This window comes from Cetorhinus maximus, chromosome 22 (assembly GCF_964194155.1).
Source record: "Cetorhinus maximus chromosome 22, sCetMax3.hap1.1, whole genome shotgun sequence".
Lineage (NCBI taxonomy): Eukaryota > Metazoa > Chordata > Chondrichthyes > Lamniformes > Cetorhinidae > Cetorhinus > Cetorhinus maximus.
This window is the reverse complement of record NC_135900.1, coordinates 20,262,335-20,282,871: the sequence shown is the minus strand read 5'-3', so window position 1 is coordinate 20,282,871 and position 20,537 is coordinate 20,262,335. Positions and strand designations below refer to the sequence as shown.

Here is a 20,537-nt window from a genome sequence, read left to right as displayed (position 1 = left end):
GTATAAGTTAGTAGTTGTAAATGTGATTCTCTCCCTTTGCCATTTTGCAGTTGATTATTCAAGTTGTAAAACAACACACCATGGATTTAATCATACAAATGATTGTACAAAACATTTATTTAAGTTTAGAAAGGATACCTAGGGAAAAATTTTCCCCCTGTCGGGGGGGAAGTGCAGGAGTGCGTGGGCCTGCGCCACCATTTTACTTGATGCCCGCCAGGAAGCGCTATGAGCTCCCTGTGCAGGTTGGGGGTGGGGGGGGATTCCCTCAGCCGGGAGTGCGCTCTTTCGCGCATGTGCGCAAAAGAGCTCACTGATCTCCCTAAGGCTAAGTGTTGCCTCAGGGAGATTGGCTCCTAATTAAAATTTGCGATAAAAATGATTATTTTGTCACATGAGTTGGGACATGTCCATAACTTCAACTGAAACCTTTATTAAAAATATAAATACCCTCATGAAACCTCATTCCGCCCGTGGATGAGGTTTCATGCTTTTTCTGAAGCCTGCTAGGGCTCCTGGCCTGCCCACCAACCTTAAGGTTGGACGGGCAGGTTCATTAATGATTTTAATTAGTGTCTTGATGGCCTCAATAGGCCGTTGATAAGTTGGTGGGCATGCAGCTGACTTGGCTGTGCCTCCGCCGACCTGAAAGTGGAAATAAAGCAGGGTGACGTCGGGAGTTCCACCCGACGTCATCCCGTGTCATTTTACGTGTTGGCATGCGGGCCCCGCCCCTGCTCGCCGACCGGAAGATCCTGCCCCTAGTCTTACTGGGGAATTCAAAAGTAATTTTTTCTAGATGTTGTCTTATGATCAAAGTTTTCATCAGACCATTCTTGCATATTTAATTATTAACATTTAGACGATTGCTTTTAAAATTGGAATTCATTGCATGTGGTTAGAAAAGTATTTGTGGATATAAACAATTAAGAACACTAAACTATGACAACCTAGGTAAACTGCTGGAAATTTCCTTACTGGTAGTATTACTCAGTTAACCACAGACAAAAGCTAACTGTAATAAGGAAATTACCTTTTATTGACATAGAATGTAATTGCAGTTTTGTTGAAAAGGTTATTTTGAGCGATCAAAACTATCATTTAAAATACACATTTTGGTAAACTCTTGATCGCAGTACTTCCTGCTGAAGTTACAAGTAATGTTTTTCTTTCTGAATAGTTCTTTAAAACACAGAATATGTGAAACGTTCTTTTCAAAATGGCTTGAAGTGGTTGTACTTTTTTATATAAAAGGAACTGCTGTTTTCTGCAGGAGATTCCTGTGGATTTGGATGTAGTATTGGCACAGTCAAGACAAGTTGATTTGAAACCAACTCCATTTGAACCGTATAATAGCCCTCTTTTGGCCTTCAAATCTTACAGGTATGAAATGAAAATATATTGTTGAATACTTTAATATTTTGTAAAAAGTTCTGGTAAAACTGTTGAGTTGGAATTTAAATGATTTGGAATTTAAATGGCAAAGGAGAAAAATAATTTTATAGTTCACTTTGACATAAACCAGAATTATAAAAGCAGAATTTGGCTGAATGTGCATTTCACTATTGTGTATGTAAACCCATTATATCCACCAAGTCTCTCAGAACTAAGGTGTATAAGGAAACATTTCTTTTAAAATGGGTTTACATAACCAGTAATCAGTTTAGTTTCTGGATTAAATGCCAGTGAAACAAAGGAGCATTTATTTCTGTTAAAGCTAGAGATAATGTTATAATAGCAATTCTCCCTTGGCAGTATCTATAGTGAATTTCTGGCTACTGTAAGGATGATTGGCCAGTAACTGTGTGTGGGACCACTGATTAACATTGTTTAAACCAAATTCAGTTAGGTAAAATAAATAAAAGGTTATGGTGAATAAAGGGTTAAAGAAAATAAATGCGACTTTGGCCAAAGGGATGCGCAATACAAAAAAGTCAAATGCATTTTACAAATTCTTCTGTGGTGCTTTTTAAAAATTCATTCATGGGATATAGGCTTTTCCTTGAGAAGGTGACGGTGAGCTGCCGCCTTGAACTACTGCAGCCCATGAAGTGTAGATACACCTACAGTGCTGTTTGGAGGGAGTTCTAGCATTTTGACCCCCGACAATGAAGGAACGCCTATATATTTCCAAGTCAGGGTAGTGTGTGGCTTGGAGGGAAACTTCCAGGTAGCACTGTTCCCATGCATCTGCTGCCCTTGTCCTTCTAGATGGTAGCAGTCATGGGTTTGGAAGGTGCTACCTAAGGAGGTTTGGTGTGTTCCAGCAGCGCAGTTTGTAAATGGTACACACTGCTGCCACTATGCATTGGTGGTGGAGGAGGTGAATGTTTGTGGATAGGGTGCAAATCAAGCAGGCTGCTTTGTCCTGGGTGGTGTCAAGCTTCTTGAGTGTTGTTGAAGCTGCACTCATCCAGGCAAGTGGAGAGTATTCCATCACACTCCTCACTTGTGCCTTGTAGATGGTGGACAGGATTTGGGAAGTTAGGAGGTGAGTTACTCACCGCAGGATTTCTAGCCTCTGACTCGCTCTTGAAGTCACAGTATTTATATGGCTAGTCCAGTTCAGTTTCTGGTCAATGTTAACCCCCAGGATGTCGATAGTGGGGGATTCAGTGATGGTAACATTAAATATCAGGGGGCGATGGTTGGATTCTCTCTTGTTGGAGATTTCATGTACTAGAACAAAGGGAGCTGCAGTAATGTTAGTCCACATTTTTCTAAGTCTAATTAAAATTTTGTGCATGCACAAGGTGATCTTCCTATCATTGCAATAGATAAACTTATTTTCTAAAACATCATGCGTGAGACAGAGAGAGAGAGCTGTACTTTTGTGCTTGCTAAAGCATGCACTGTATCTGAAAGTATGCTTCATAAAAAAGACAATTTTAGCATTTCATTACTGACAGTTGTGGGTATTTCTGAGGTAAAGTGTCTTTAAATTTCTGTTATTACCATCAATACAAAAGAGCAACCTTTCTATTCTGTCACAGCAGCACTTTAGAATGTATGTGAGCTGAGCAGACTGCTTGTATATTTACTTAGAATAAACTGTGCAGAAACAGGCCATTCAGCTTTATGAGTCCATGCCAGCAATTATGCTGCATTTGGGCCACCTCCAGTCCTTTCTCAGCTAGCTCTATCAGCATAACCTATCCCCATGCTTATCTAGCTCCCCTATAGTTGCATCTCCTCTGTTTGCCTCAACTACTCCCTGTGGTGCTAAGTTTCACATTTTCACCACTTTCTGGTAATGAAGCTTCTTCTAAATTCTCTAATTGAGTTCTTGGTGGCTGTTTAACAAAGGTCTCTAATTTTGCGCTTCTCCACCAGTGGAAATGCTCTATCTGCTTGGATAGTTGTTTCATGGACAGCAGATATCACAGTGACAAATGATATAGTTTAATTATGACTTTCTACCTGACCTAAGCCTGCATTGAAGGAGATGGGACCATCTACGTTAGGTGATTTGTTAACTGATTCAATTTAAAACAGAATTGCTGAGGAAGGATTGGGTAGACCGAAACATCAATTCGGTTTTAGAAATTCAGTACTCCAGTGACAATTGCTCTCAATATAGCAAACCCAATTTTGTAGCATTTATTCTTGTTTTGATACATGGAACGTTTCATATATAATTCTACTGTATTAGAGCATTAGAGAAAATTCAGTTGCTGGTAAATCAGCACATTTAAAATTGGCAAATGACTAACTGAAATATTTTTTACATTATCACTAAGATAGTTTAAGACTGAAATGTGGTTTATTTCCTTAGTTTTCAAGGGCTGCCAAAGTTTGTCCTAGATTATTTTTTTTTTCAAAAACTTGTTTTAAACCTCTTTCCACAGATTCAGTCCTTACTTTCGAAACAAGGAGAAACTTCTGATTAGTTCAGTTTCCTATAGCAACTTGATCGAGCCCAAACAGTGTTTTTGTCGTTTTGATTTAACTGGTACATGCAATGATGATGATTGTCAGTGGTATGTATATTGTGTTTGGTCTTACAAGTAAATATTAAATTAGTTCAATAAAATCAATAATGCAGTCAAAAATTTACAGAATACTTTGGCAGTAAGTGTTCCAGCACAAACTTCTATAAACGTGACTCCCTAGCTATATGTTTACACAATGTAATGCTCTGTTTTTCTTAAAATGGAAGGAGTATAGTAAACTCCCTTTATATTAATTATTTTTATAATATACATGAACTTGAGACTAAAGGTTAGATTTATGACCACTGCCAATGTGAATTGATTACTTAATCACCAGAACACCTATGAGGTTACAGTGCTTTATTAGGAATTGGAAACTAATCTTTCTCTGCATTGTTTACTTAAAAAGTTAATTTTCAGAATTGCAACAATTTTCGATTCTGGCCCTGAAAATGCAAAAGTAGCCTGAACTTGAAGCCTTATCATTACAAAAGTTAATTTGCACCCATTTCAATGTCATGTTTGATAATGTGGGGAGAGAAGGATTTATAAATCTATTAAAATCTAGAATATATTTTTCTTATGTCTAGGCAGCACATGAGAGACTGCATTTTAAATCAATGCCAGCTATTTCAAGATCTTCTCTCCTACAATTTATCTCTGATTAAATGTTCAGACTTTAGTACAGATGAAGAAATCAGGGTTGCAGCAGGTAATAAAATTGATTTACTGACTGGTTTATGCAAATTGTTATAATTTATAAAATGTGAACTACTTGTGATGTAACCGCGCATGAGTAGTCAAAATTTGATCATCTCGTGTTCATTAATTTCTTTTGTTCTCAATGTTATATAAAATGTTTCTCATTGAAGAGATTGCATTTTGAAGCAAGCATTAGAAGCATGAAATTAACTGACTTTTTTTTATATACAAAGAAAATTATTTGGATAAACAGTTTGGCAAAAACAAAGATCGTATGACCACAGATGAGATGGCTGTTCTGCTTGTTAGCAAAGTGAATGAGAGTACTGGTCACAGTAAGTAACAGTTTATTTTCTCACACTTAAAGCCTTTTAATTATTTACCTTATAGCTCACAAATTACTAGACTTCTTGCGTTCAAGTTCACAACTTATTAGTGGTGGAATTTGAACATCTAACCTCTGTCTTGCTAGTCCTGCTTGTACTTCAACAAAAGTGCACCTGCCCCTGAACTGAGTTAAGAATTGGCCTCCGCACTGAATGCATGTTATGACAGAACAGCATATCAAAAACTTCTAGACTCATCCATAAAGAACGAACATTTGGTTGAAGCACCATAATGGTGTAAATTAACCCCTGCAGAGGAGAATGGAGTGAGAAAGAAAATGTTTGTACCGGTTGTAATATGGACAGCTGTGTCGATATACATCAAGTGAAGATAATCTAAAGTAAAAATTTTCAGTAAACTTTTATGTATTTGAATTAATTGGAAAATATGCCAGAATAGAGTGAGGTATTTGACTTTAACTTGGAAATGGTTTGAAGTTCATTAAAACAAATGCTTTGCGAATTAATAATCTAGTATGGTCTCTTCAAGCACTCGTGTTTTTCACAAAGTTTGATATTTACTGAACAAATGTGTTCATGCGTATGCTACTTTTTAAAAACTGATCTAAGCTTTTGGGTGTAGAATTGACAACTGATACAGGAATGTTGTGTTTGAAATTAAGAAATAGAAGCTATACATTTGCAAATTAAAACTGTAGCATGAAAATGTTAACTTGTTTCAGCACCTCCTTACACAACTTTCAAAGACCGAAGGAAATGGAAACCCAAGCTTTCGAGAAAACAAGTTTCTGAAAGCAGCACCATTAGCACCAGCGATGATGAACAAAATTCTGGACCAATAAGATATGGTATGCATAAACTTTCTGTAGATAAGATTAGAATGAGTTTTAAAAGCCATTTGATTTTGTTTTTGCAATATGTGGACAATGTAATCTTTTATCTATTCTGAATTCGTGGGCATCTGTTCTTTTAACTAATGTGATGGTGGATCATTGATAAAGCAATGTGAAATGAAAAGGTTCACCTGTTCAATTTTTCATTCATGGTGTGATTTTAATAGCACAGTCCTCCTCCATGTGTCCTTTGATAGCAGATTGTCCTGATAAGTAGATTATACAGTGTTTATTGTATAAGTGGAATTTTCCCTCCTTTCTTTCACTCCAGATAAAAATACATCAATAAATCTGGCCTTCAAAGGCCGGCAGTATTTTCCTAGCAACAATTCAAATAAACAATGTTTAACACACCTGGTATTAACTCTTGAAATTCTTATACTGGAACTCTTAAATACTTCGCCAGACATGGGATAGGGTTTGCAAAATGGCTGCATTTAATCTGGCAAAGTGAAGTATACAAAGTTCACTTCACTTAAGTTCAGTGACTTAGAACTAGCATTTGTGCGGTGTTTTTATGATCTCGGGATGTCCCAAAGAACTTCATAGCCAATGAAGCAATTTTGTTGTCACTATTGTAATGTAGGAAACTGAGTAGGTTGTGTAGTAATTGATCTCTCAACAGTATTATGAAATATATGCTGAGTGAATTCTGGGCTAAAATAAGATAATTGCTGTTTTGTTCCTGGTCATCTGGCCTTTTGATTAAAAACAAGCATCAGTGTCTTTGAAATAGTAGGTCCATAAATAAAAAAAAAATAGAATTAGTGTTGTGAAAATTTGCCTGAAGGAATCTCGTTGTGGGCCCTTTAAAAACGTTTAATTATGGCTGAATGTGTTTCAAAATATTTCTTAAAAGTATCAATCTGCTTCCTTGATGTCAGCAGCATTGGCAGCTTTTTAGGATTGCTGAGACTGCTCTTAAGGTTTAAAAAAGTTGTTTTGGGTTTTTTTAAAAATAATTATGTTCTAGTGTTGAAGATGCATCATTATATGTGCACAATTTAAAACAGGAAGTGTATGGTAGCCATTGTGCACCCTATTGCTCCAAGAGCCTTAGCCAACCAGACTTTGGAGTTCTTTAATGGGCTGTCATAAGAGATATTGCCTGTAACGTTACTGGAAATTATTTAAACTAGAATTGCAGTAGGGGGGGGGGCATGTGTGTGTGTCTTAATTGGATTAACGCTAGCTAGTCTGGGTGCTTTGCTATATAGCAGTTTTGATATGTTAATTAGATAAACATAAGGAGGATAGAAGGTAAAGTGTCAATTTGCATTTGTTGAATAAAACATTCAAGAGTGGGAGTAAAATCTTGCACCGAGCGAGAAGCAAGCAATGTGTTTATTTTTTTTCAGCTCACTAATAAAATTGGTGGAATGAAAGGATATTATTTTAAGGAGATGTAATGTTAAAAGCATGGTAATACAATGGAAAATTTACATTCAAAGGGGAAGCTAGGTATAAAGAGGGAAAGGAAATTGTGTGTATGGTAGAGGCATTTAAGATCTAACCAGCCTGTATCAAAGCCTGGCAAATACACAAACCACTAAGCGAGCTGATACAAAGAACAATAGTCTAAGCTTCAATAAAAAGTCCATGTTATGACACAGCATTTGATAAAGGCTGAGTTGTTTAAATCCCAGGGGGAAACATAAACAACGGTCATAACCTATATTTTCAATTGGTATGTTTGAGATGCAGCTCTGAATTCAGGAATAAGACCACAGAGCCTCAGGAGGTTTTTTATATAAAACTAAATTAAAATTTATTAATTGAACAACAAATTAAATACATGCACATGTCTACAAATTGCTACCATAATAACTTTTAAATAAATCCCCAAAGTATTCACTCCCAGGTAAATTTCCGCCAAGGCAACAGCAACCCATAGACTATAAACAGACACCAGGCCAAGTACATTTGACCATATGAATTCAAATTGAGGTTCCTTGCAATTTAGTTCCTTTGCAGACACAGTTGTAGGCTTACAGGCTGGTTAGATCTTAAATGCCTCTACCATACACACAATTTCCTTTCCCTCTTTATACCTAGCTTCCCCTTTGAATGTAAATTTTCCATTGTATTACTATGCTTTTAACATTACATCTCCTTAAAATAATATCCATTCATTCCACCAATTTTATTAGTGAGCTGAAAAAAAGTAAACACATTGCTTGCTTCTTACTAGGTGCAAGATTTTACTCCCACTCTTGAATGCTTTATTCAACAAATGCAAATTGACACTTTACCTTCTATCCTCCTTATGTTTATCTAATTAACATATCAAAACTGCTATATAGCAAAGCACCCAGACTAGCTAGCGTTAATCCAATTAAGACACACACACACGCGCCCCCCCATTGCAATTCTAGTTTAAAAATAATTTCCAATAACATTATAGACAATATCTCTTATGACAGCCCATTAAAAAAAAGTCACCTATCGCATTATCAAAATTGTGTGACGTGATGGGCTGGCATTAGGATGGTGTGTTAATACACAAGTGATAGGATGTGGCTTTGTGAGTCACAGTAAATTAAAGTAAATTTATGGCAACATAGCTTTTTACGGCAAGACCAACTGGAATTTAACTTGGGGATTTGACTTAACTGGTGCTTCAACCAGGAATATGGAGGGGGGGAAAAAGATGGTAATGGAAGCATGTATTGTATTTAGAGGGACAAGGTGACATTTCTGAAACTGTATACGTTAACATGCAGTAGTTTTTAAATGACTATCACATAAAGTGAACTATTTTCATGAGGGTGTTTTCTTAAATGCTCAGTTTCTCCGGTTTGGATCTCTCCTTTTTCTGTGGAACCAAAAACAATATCCTTCATGTTTCAGCCAAGTCTGTGGAGCATCCGTGGTCTGGAACTCAAGTTTTGGATGCAGTTATTACTCCAGATGACGTTCGGTATTTTACAGCAGAGACTGATGACATTGCCAATCTAGAAACAAGTGTGATGGAGAATCCCGAAGATGTGCAGCTTTGGATTAAACTTGCGTACAAATACATGAATCAAAAGGAAGGGTATGTGCTTTTTAGTTATTTCCTGAACTAATTTGAATGAAATGGTGACTAAAAAGCTTAATATTTAATTATCTTGATTGATTCATTTAGTAAATCATTCCCTTGCAGCGCTGAGTTCAAAAAGCCAGAGTTGAAATAAGTTGCTGTATTTTCAAAGAAATTAGTCCTTTTTAAGTAACTTACAAAGGAAGTTTGGGTTCATGATGGACATAATTCAGCAGTATGTAGTGCATTAGAGTAGTTGAGAGAGCTTTCAGGTGTGCAGGACTTTGTATTAACAAATGCTCAAAATTTCCTCATTGGTTTAGTGCGTCAAATAGTGTTACAACTTTTCGTACAGGTCAGCTATGCAGAAAAAGCAAGAGAACTCAACAAACTTGCCAGATTATTTTTGCACTAGGTTTTGCAGGTCCAAAAGAATTGAACAGAAGTGTGTATTCTATAATGTTTTGTGCAAAAGCTTACTTGTAAATTGCATTTCAATTAACTTTTTTTTTTACAGAAATTGAGTTAATGTTGCAGTTTAGATTAGATCTGTTGCTTTATAGAAAGTTTACTTGAATTTTTTTCAGTCAGTGTTGAGTTAAGGGAACTCGGATATACAAGCACCAAAATTAGTAATACTTACCAGTTACAACTTAACCACATAAAGATTTTCTGTTTTGAATCAACTTTCTTTTTATTAGGAATAAGATATTTGAATCTAGGACTCTGTTAAATCAGGAAGTCCTACTACCTGGAGCTAAGAATGTATAAATACTGCATAAACCACTCTTAAAGAAACTGCACATGCCATAATTAAAAATACAAGATATATTTTGGTCATGCAGGACCTGGCAGTAAACTTTAAAAGCAAATTAATATTTTGCTAATATTGTCGCTTGATATTTGGGGCTAGCTACCAAGCAATTCATTTGTTATCTCACCATCACAGTCATCTATTTTTATTTAAAGAAGCCAAATTTTATTAATTAAATATGGAGCATTCCAGCTGTACCCTTTCTTTTAGTTTCTTTCCTTGTGGCCTCCAGTGTGGTTGTGATTCTATCCTCCTACCTCTCCATGGTCTACCTTCAACTTTCTCTGTTTTGCATCCTCAGTGATTTATGTTGGGATATGGTTCTGCAGGAGCTGGCAATCTTCCAGCATTTCAACCAAGAAACGTTTTGTGTGACCCTAGGCAATAACTGGTTGACTGTCTGATGGCAGCAGGAAGGGGAAAGATTTAGCAAGCAAGCCTGATCTTCGTTTCCTCATACAATTTCTTTCACTCTCAAGTTCTTCTCCTCTCAAGCCCAGCCTTGGAAATATGCCTATAAATTCAAACCTTGCATGTTATGCACACTTCCTGATAACACAATACGAATGAAAGTTCTCTCAACTTGCTGTTTAAATATTTTAATTGGAAATTTTGTGTTAAAATTGTCAACACTGTATCTCCGAGCACACTTACTGTGCCTCTACTTCTGAAGCCTTCATTTATTTTGCTACTGTTTATAGATGAGAGGTTTGTTCCTTCAGTAGACCTTCAAATATGTGTTAATTAACAGTGACTTAAATTTCTTCTTCTGGATTTTTCCTCCATACGTTCCAAATGACTATTTTCATTGCAATGTTTGTATCGTTTCATTTAAAAACTGATACAGAAATTTTGATTTTGGTACTTCTGCGCTTGCAAGAATGAAGGAATTTGAGATCCAAGAGTAATCTAGCACCTGGGAGCACGAGAGAGGGGCAAGCTCAAATTTGACAGCATTGGGAGCAGTTTCTGGAGTTTGTTGCATTGGGAAGTTGATCTGGGATGCAGAAATAGTGTTTATGGATGTGCTAATGGGGAGAGAAGTGTGTTCTGTCTGGGAATCATTTTTTTTTAAAAAACAAGCATTCGGTGGGGGGGGGGGGGGTTCTGACTATAAAATGCTGAATATGTTCACCTAGCAAATAGGCTTTGGCTACAAAGCAGAAATATATTTAATTGTCTTGTGCATTAAATGGCATTATACCCCAGCCTGTCAAACAGTGTTTCATCAGGCCAGTGGCAAGTAATGCTGCAAAATATTCTTAAACACAAAAAACAGTATTCAAAATCTTATACAGAGCATGCATTTTGTTTCCAGTTTTTGGCCCTACTTAACTTTAGTATCTTCCTTTGAGTTTCATGAATTTAACTCTGTGGAACTGCAGCTCTGGCTACCAAGGGGCTCTGTGAAATGAGTCTCTGTGGTGTCTCACCGTGTGCGTGCGTGTGTGTGTGTGTGTGTGTGTGTGTGTGTGTGTGTGTGTTGCCCACAAGTCAATCTCTTGCATGTGGTGAACACTTCCTGCTTGCATTGAGCCTACTTTGAGACAAATTTTCAGACTTCATGAACTATTTTTTTAAAATTGGCAAAATGCTCATTTTGTAATGGGAAAATCATGTTGTGCTATTGTTGCCAGTTTGCCTTCCATTTCTCACCTGGTGTTTGAGCGTTTTTTTCCCTTACTTATTGGAGCATTTAAAATCCAAATTTTGGAGTTTCCAACTAATATTAGGTGCATTTGGGACCTTCATTCCTCTTTACAGAGGTCCCCTATCTGCCTGGTCCACCTACGGTTGCCGACTCAAGGGCCACGTTGCATGTGCATCCAGATTTGCATTCGAACATATGAATTAGGAGCAGGAGTAAGTCACCTAGCCCTTCAAGCCTGCTCCACCATTTAATAAGATCATGGCGGATCTGATTGTAATCTCAACTCCACGTTCCCACTTAGCCTGATGCCCTTTCACTCCCTTGCTTATCAAGAATCTAGCTCTGCCTTAAAAATATTCAAAGACTGTTTCCACCCCTTTTGATGAAAAGTTCCAAAGACTCACGACCCTCAGAAAAAATTCCCCTCATCTCTGTCTTAAATGGGCAACTCTTTATTTTTAAACAGTGACCCCTAGTTCTAGATTCTCCTACACGAGTAAACATCCTTTCCACATCTATCCTGTCAAAGCCCCTTAGGATTTTATATGGTTCAACCAAAGTCGCCTCTTACTGTTTCTAAACTCCAGTGGATACTGGAGGCCTGTCCAGCCTTTCCTCATAAGCCAACTTGCCCATTCCAGGTAAAAGTCTGGTAAAACTTCTCTGAACTGTTTCTAATGCATTTACATCCTTCCTTAAATAAGGAGACCAATACTGTGCACAGTACTCCAAATATGGTCTCACCAACGCCCTGTATAACTGAAGCATAGCCTCCTCCACTTTTGTATTGGGGTTCCCCTCAGAATAAATGATAACATTCTATTAAGCTTTCCGAATTACTTGAAGTACCTGCGTACTAACCTTGATCCTGGTGCTTGGGTCTTCCCACCAAGCCTGTGGTCAACATAAGCTACCACTGGGCTGTTAAACAACAGAAATCCTTTATAAGCACTTAAATTCCTACAAGTGCATACTGCTGATTGTTTGTGCTGTGCAATCTTGATTGTTTTTAGTTTAAGAAAGATATTGTTTTAAATGTTAGTGCAGATAGCACCATGAGATTGTAACAATGCTTAAAATTATTGCATGTAACTTTAAGTAACTTAATCTAAAACTTCAGTTAATCAAAAAAATCCTCAAATATGAAAAAACATTGTTTTTAAATTTATTTTGTGGTGTGGATAAAGTAATAGGATCTACTGGTGGGAAGTGCTGGAGCAATTTCCATGGTCACGGGTGGCATTGAACAAATACCCTCTAACTCTTGGTGAGCAATGCAATAGACATTTGTTGGCATAGAACAAAACTCTCACTTTTTCCAGTTGGAGTTACTGGTTACTAAAAGTGGCAGACATTTTAGTGAGGAAAAGACTGAAGAAAATATTCATCCAGTCTTACTTAGAGGGGGCTGTTAGAAATGCCATCTAAAGATTGTTTATAAATTTGATATGACTTGGGGGTTACTGTTGTTCCTTAGTGTTGAGCTTTATCTGTACACGCTTAGGAACTGGGCAAGACCCTAAGCATTGACTGGGAGTTTGTGGTCAGTGGAAAGCAAGAGTACTTGCCACTAACATGTAAAGCAAAGACTTAATTGAGCAACCTAGCGATTTCTGTGGTGAGAACTTTTAACACTCTCTGTGCAATTGATTGTAGCATTCTTTAATGGGGATACACTGTGTCGAGCTGCAGTAATGTCATCAAGCTGTCCAAACCATCAGTCACAATGAACAATTCTTTCAGGCAACCAACCAGGAAATGAACACCAATTCAATCACTTTATAAAAATTTTAAGAGTGCTAAATAAAGATTGAAACATACATGTGGGATTAAGGTAGAAGCTGAAATTTTATGAACAAACTTTTTTTAAAATCTAGTTTTTAAAAGCCTAGTAATTAATCGTAATGGAGATGTTTAACAACATTCCACAAATAAATTGATTCGTTCAGGACCTAATCAGTCACTCAACAGTAGTTATTATTCTGTCAATGAAACTCCAGTTACATCTCATTAAACAAGGCTTAAGCCTTTACAGTGTTTCTACCAGCAATATCGACAGCAAAGGGGAGTGCAGTACAACCAGTGGCGAAGTGGTGAATGACAGACTGCAGCTACAGGATTTCCATGTTTTTGCGGTTGTAATAAATCCTGAAATTGTGGTCAGATTCAGAGGGGTAATGATGGCAAATATAAGCAGTTCATCAAAAACCCTAAAAATTCTGGACCAATGTTTTGAATTACCTAACTTAACATTGGGCAGTTACACTTCACCAAAACCTGCTACCAGATTAACACCTCTTCAGTGCTACTTGCTGCAGTCTCTTAGTTCTTTAAAATCTTCATTTAGACATGCTGCTTTTTGTCAGTAGGTGGCACTGATGCATTCTGTTTTAGAAAGTTTAACATGGATGCTTTGGAGGTGTGCAGTGTAAAGATTATTTTTCTGTGTATCTTTCCCCCACCCCCACCCCAGACAGAGGGGGAAAAAAATCCTGCCTTTGCCCTTCGAAAAGTATGCTGTGCTGCCTGGCATCTTTCTTTTTCCCTTCCAATAAATGATTAGAGTTAGCACACGGTAATTATAGGAATGGTGCCTGCATTTTCGTACTTGATAGTAAAATTTGTATTGGAGAAACTCACATTTAGGTGCTTTACAAATAATTTAACTCCTTTCTTCTAGGACTCCAACAGAATGTTTAGATGCTGCATTGAATGCTTTAGCTCGAGCACTTGAAATTAACAGAGCAAATCCTGAAATTTGGTGCCATTATCTCAACTTGTTTTCAAAACGAGGTACAAAGGAAGAGGTTCAAGAAATGTGTGAGACAGCTGTACAGTATGCTTCTACAAACGTAGTTTGGTGGACTGTAAGTATTTTGAAATTCTGAGGTTTTTTGTATTAGAAGTGACACACACATATAAACTTCATTTAACATGGGTACTGTGTAACATCATTTCTCATTTCCTGCAAGTGTCAGCCTGCATTAATGGTAGTACACTTACTCTGAATCCAAAGTTCCACACCAAGACATGAGCGCATATTCTACAGTGTTGTGGAAGTCCTGTATTGTTGGAAGTGCCATTTTTCAGTTGAAATGTTAAATTAAATCCCTGTCTATCTATACTGATTTATGTAAATGATCCCATACACTATTAAATGACCAGGGGAGATTCTCCCAGTCTTCTAGCCAAAATTTAACCCTCAATTGTCAAAGCATTTTTAACTTGTTTTTTTGTTTGTGATTTAGCTGCAGTGCTTCCCTACCTAACAAGACTGACTAGAATCCAAAAGTAATTCAGTGACTGTGAAGCACTTTGGAATGTCCAAGGATAGATCTTTCATTAGAACCATGTTTTTTTTTCTGATTGCAGTATTTAATGCTAGAGAACTCCTTTGATGGAAAAGACTATGTGTGTAGCCGAATTGTGCAATTCCTGATGGAAACGATAGAAAGATCTGGAAAATCGGAAATTCTGTCTTTTCAACTACTTCAATCCCTGCTTTTCTGGGTACAATTAAGTCTCTTTAGTGGAAGGCAGCAGAATGCACTGGCCATTTTTCAGGTTTGTATTTTGAAATTCATTATAACTTTGAAATTAAATGGTCTGGTACACAGAGAAGGCGGCAGGACAAGTTTTTGTTTTATTCGTTCATGGGATGTGGGCTTCGCTGGCTGGGCCAACATTTATTGCCCATCCCTAGTTGCCCTTGAGAAAGTGGTGGTGAGCTGCCGCCTTGAACCGCTGCAGTCCATGTGGTGTAGGCACACCAACAGTGCTGTTGAGAAGAGGGGTTCCAGGATTTTAACCTAGTAACTGTGAAGGAACGGTGATATATTTCCAAGTCAGGATGGTGATTGACTTGGAGGGGAACTTCCAGGTACTGGTGTTCCCATCTATCTGCTGCCCTTGTCCTTCTAGGTGGTAGTGGTCATGGGTTTGGAAGGTGCTGTCGAAGGAGCCTTGGTGAATTTCTGCAGTGCATCTTGTAGATGGTACACACTGCTGCCACTATGCATCGGTGGTGGAGGGAGTGAATATTTGTGGATGTGGTGCCAATCAAGCGGGCTGCTTTGTCCTGGACGGTGTCAGGCTTCTTGAGTGTTATGGGAACTGCACTCATCCAGGCAAGTATACCATCACACTCCTGACCTATGCCTTGTAGATGGTGGACATGCTTTGGGAAAGTTAGGAGGTGAGTTACTCGTCACAGGATTCCTAGCCTCTGACAGGCTGCTCTTGCAGCTGCAGTATTTATATGGCTAGTCCAGTTCAGTTTTTGGTCAATGGTAACCCCCAGGATGTTGATAGTGGGTGATTCAGTGATGACAATGCCATTGAACGTCAAGGGGCGATGGTTAGATTGTCTCTTGTTGGAGATGGTCATTGCCTGACACTTGTGTGGCGCGAATGTTACTTTCCACTTGTCAGCCCAAGCCTGGATATTGTCCAGGACTTGCTGCATTTGGACATGGACTGCTTCAGTATCTGAGGAGTCGTGAATGGTGCTGAACATTGATCAAGTTGATCAGACTTTTTTAAAAAGTAAAGCACAGGGGGCCCTTGACTTAGTTTTTGGAGGCACAGAGTACAAAAGCAAGAAAGTTATGCTAAAGTTCTATAAAACACTGGTTAGGCCTCAATTGGATTATTGTTTTCAATTCTGAGCACCACACTTTAGGAAAGATGTCAAGGCCTTGGAGAGGATGCTCTCTTTACATCAGACAAGGTTAAAAGTAGATTTGATAGAGGTGTTCAAAATCATGAATAGAAACTATTCAGGAACGTCTCTAACCAGAAGCCTTAGATTTAAGCTGATTAGCAAAGGATCGGATGCAATTTGAGGAATAATTCTTTAAGTAGTAATTTGTAGTGATTGGAAATGCACAGCTTGAAAGTATGTTGGAAGAAGATTGAATAATAATGTTCACAAGCAAACAACTGGATAAGTACTTGAAGGGGGAAAAAAGTGCTGAGCCATGGAGAGAGAGCAGGGGAGTGGGACTGGGGTTGGCTAGCTTTACTAAAGAGCCAGCACAGGCACAGTGGGTTGAATGCCAGCCTCAGTGCTGCATCATTCTATAATTTTAAGACTTGGAGATAACTTTTGATTTAACCTGCGGAAAGAGGTTGGTGAGTTTTTTTCGTTCAATAAACTGGCCTGAAGTTATAAGTTTTAAAATGGCCAAAAATGGTTATCTTGGTTTGAGCTTTTCCTCCTTTATAATTTTTAAAAATTCATTCAAGGGATGTGGATTTTGCTGCCCATCCCTAATTGCCCTTGAGAAGGTGGTGGTGAGCTGCCATCTTGAACTGCTGCAGTCCATGTATTGTAGGTACACCCAATGTGCTGTTAGGAAGGGGGTTCCAGGATTTTGACCCGGTGACAGTGAAGGACGGTGATCTATTTCAAGTCAGGATGGTGAGTGGCTTGGAGGGGAACTTGATGATTTTAAGTTTATACAGGTATTCTGATTACATTTGCTCTGTCCTGTTTCTTACTGTTTCACCATCATTGGAGGATAATGAATTGCTAGATGCTATTGAGGAGGGTTGTCCCAACTCTGGTTGTGGGCCAAATAAAGCCCCCAACCCTGGGCAACTCAAGTTCTATTTCCAGTTATTTCTTGGTTATTTTCATTTGGCCTCTTCGAATTTAATGGGCCTGAAAGTTTGGAAAAGATGTCCTTTGCAATGTTGCCTCATTGGTGATAAAATTCTAAATTGAAAACCCAAGATCCTTTTTATTAGCAAGTTGAGGTATTGGGACCGAATTGGACTCTGCTGGCCTTCTACTGACTCTAGTTGTCTAACCTTGCAGAATGGAATTATAATGTGACATATTTTGAGTTTGCCTTAGCTGTTCTCTAGTTTGGCAATGCTGGTTACCCTGGTAAGTATGTCGGATACAGTAAAGTGCCTATACTACCCAGTATTTAATAACTACACAGCTAACAATAGGAGCTCCCTTGTGATCTAAACTGGATATTGTGTGCTTCTCTAATGTTTTGACAAGTGGACTGAAAATAATTTAGTAAGATGAGGCCTGACATGAATTGTCCCACTGCTTTATTTAATAGAAAGTTAATTTCAAGTGAACCAAACACCTTTTTTCGTATCTATTTGGACTAGCTTACTGAACTTCAGGTGTTCCTTTGTTCTTTTTTCTCCATACTTACAGGAAGTAAGAGGCTTGCTGTTCCAATTACTTTCTCATTCAGAGATTCACCCCTGTAGCCCTGTCAATAAAACTGTCTACCTTGATGTGTCAGCTTCTAGAAACTATTTTGTTGCTGTTCTCAAAATGAATGCGGCCAATCCTGATAGCCTGGGATGAATCAATTTGACTCATATTTGTTTCAGTTAGAGGTCTTCTGTGAGTAGCAATATTCCCCAGACTGGTTTGTCAAGCCATCTGCCTGGCTCATTAACAAACAATGTAAATGTTCTTTGTCTCAGCAGCTGCACCAGATGGCTGTAAAAGAGAATTTAAACCTGTGACTCATTTCCACATCCTTTGTGGAAAATTGGCCAAAACTGGCCACTTGTTTCAGATGGATATTAAAGAATCTTTGGCCCTATTTGAAGAAGAATTGGGAGTTGTCCTAATGTTCTGGCCATCATTCTTCAAAGAGCCACCAAAAATAGATTAATCGGCCACTTCAGTTCCTTCTATGGAATGTTGCTGGATTTTGAAAAAGCTCCCGTATGCTTCTATAAAAATGATTATGATTCAGTGGGTATTGGGTGTGGAGCATCTTCAGTTGCATAAAGTGCTAGTTCCTTTTTAGATTCTTGGGCACTCCTGTAGCTTATTAGAAAGGTGGTAAGGAGCACCTGAGAATTTCTTAAATTACACCTTTATTTAAAGTTACAGCTTGCATAGGATATACAACACAGAAATAGGCTGAATGGCCCAGCCAATCTATGTTGGTGTTTATGCTCTATTCAAGCCTCTTGCCATCTTTTCTCATCTAAATCTACCATTGTAACCATCTATTCCTCCAAAAATAAAGCCTAATGCTCTAGATTTGCTGTTTTATGGCATTGCTGACCTATGCTGCAACTTTCAATGATTAATATATTTGAACTGCAAGATCCCTTTTGTTCCTCGAGCTGCCCAGACTTGCGCCTTCCAAGGAACAATTGACCTTCCTGTTCTTCCTATCAAAAGGTACTACCTCACATTTATCTGTTATACTTCATTTACCAATTATTTGCCCATTCAGCAGTCCTCAGCACTGACTGTTCCTCCCCCCACACCTCAATTTGGTGTCATTTGCAAATTTGGCCACTATTTTGGATTCCCAAGTCCAAATTGTGAATGTAAATTGTGAACAGCAGTGGCCCCATCACTAATACTTTTGGAACATCACTTCCCATCTTCTGCCGTTCTGGATAACTACTCTTCTGTTCCTGCTCTTTACTTTCTGCCTTGAGGCCAGCTAGCAATCTATTCTGCCACTTGTCCCAGACTTATTCATTAGTCTATTATGGGGTACCTAATCAAAACTCTCTTGAAAATTCAGATAAATTGCACCTACTGCATTACCATTGTCTGTTACCTCAAAAAATTCAGTAAAGTTATTCAAGCAAGATTTTCCCTTCTGAAATCCATGCTGACTATTTGTTCTTGTATTTCTCATTTCTAAATGTTTTTCTTATACTAGTCTTTGTCAACATGGCATTTGTGGCTTTATAATTGGTCCCTGTGTCCCTAGCTAAGAAAGATGAAGTCCATATATGTGCTGACTTGGCCAGGATCAGGATGTTTATGAAATTACATAGATATTGCAACATGAGGTTGCATTTATTTGTGCCACAACACTAGCAGGAATACTTCCTGCACATGTGCAGAGGCAGCGTCAGTCGCAGTAAGTGAGAGACCCATTTAAATGGAGCTGGTGTCTTATAACTTATTTCATCATTTGCAACTAGACAGACATCTAAATTAAGTTTTGAAATGAAAACTGGAACCTGATATTAGGAGTAAATTAAAACAGGATCATTTTAGGATTGACTGCTCCCCAAAATTGCCAGTCATTATTATTAAAAGCCTCATCAGAAGTACATCAGGGGATTGTTTTTTTTTTAAAAGGACTCTTTGCAGATGCTATCAACAAGACTGAGAAGCGTCGAAATGTATGGGCTTACTCCATCTTGCATTTGTTATTAACTTTTACTACTTCCTAGGTAGGCTCTCCCAGGGAGCCTCTGTTATCTCTTTGATTATTGCACGTGTGACAAGGACCTTTGTCACAATTCACCACAAAAATAAAGAATATTAAATTTTTTAAAATCATTGTCCGATGTGGGGCTCGAGACACTGACTCTGGAATTAAGAGTCCCATTAACCATCAACTGAGGTAACCGGGTTGTGCAGGGAACTGGATTTACTGTAACACTGATGCCAACTGGAAAGGCATGAGGATCAGTTACGCATGCACTAGTGTCTGGAGTACGGACGCATACACAACTGATCTGGGTGCCAGTTGGCTGCAGGAGTTACAGTGAACATGGAAATAGTCTGTGTGGACTTTTATTCTCCATGAGCAGTAGCCCTAGACCTTTATGCCTGCCTTGTTCCTATATTACTTTTTTTTAAACCAGCCACCTATCTTAACTATTCGTAAATGTTGCTATGGCTTCTGCTTCGATCACTTTTGATCACGAATTCTGGTTGTGCGTTCCAGAGTTTCACAGCTGTCTGGATTAAACTTGCAGTTTGGCCTCTTCATTCTAGCCCTATCAATTACTCGAAGCAGTCTGCTTTAATCTACTGACCTTCCATAATTCTAAGCATCTCTATCGAGTCATCCTATACTCAAAACAGACCTAGTTTTCTCAGTTTTCATGTGTTATAGTTTCTCGCCCAGGCAGTCTCCTATTGAATCCATGCTCTACCTCTCTATTGCAGTACTACCTTAGTGTGGAACTCAAAACTACTGCAGTTGTCCAAGGTTTCATATAAATTCACCATCACATATTGACTTTTGTATATTCTTTACTTGCCATAAAAGTTCAGCATTTCATTAGCTTTTTTGATGTCCCTATCCTTTTGAGCTGCTGTTTTAAATACCTTCAGAATGTAACATGCCCCCAGCTCTTCCAGCTTTTTCCCATACAAAGCATAATTTTTAAACCAAGATTTGCCAGCTCTCATTTACTGACTTTAT

The 20,537-nt window shown here is 38.1% G+C and overlaps 1 protein-coding gene across 2 annotated transcripts in view; it reads left to right on the top strand.

Annotated features, from left to right (window-relative positions):
- Positions 1-20,537, top strand: part of zfc3h1 (zinc finger C3H1-type containing) — a 73,021-nt gene that overhangs the window by 36,641 nt on the left and 15,843 nt on the right. For both annotated transcript variants that reach the window (XM_078567916.1, XM_078567917.1), the window contains exons 16-23: positions 1,274-1,383; positions 3,849-3,980; positions 4,523-4,644; positions 4,868-4,969; positions 5,704-5,829; positions 8,725-8,911; positions 14,042-14,228; positions 14,734-14,925. In XM_078567916.1, the coding sequence (XP_078424042.1) occupies positions 1,274-1,383; positions 3,849-3,980; positions 4,523-4,644; positions 4,868-4,969; positions 5,704-5,829; positions 8,725-8,911; positions 14,042-14,228; positions 14,734-14,925 (1,158 nt within the window). The remainder of the gene's footprint in view (positions 1-1,273; positions 1,384-3,848; positions 3,981-4,522; positions 4,645-4,867; positions 4,970-5,703; positions 5,830-8,724; positions 8,912-14,041; positions 14,229-14,733; positions 14,926-20,537) is intronic.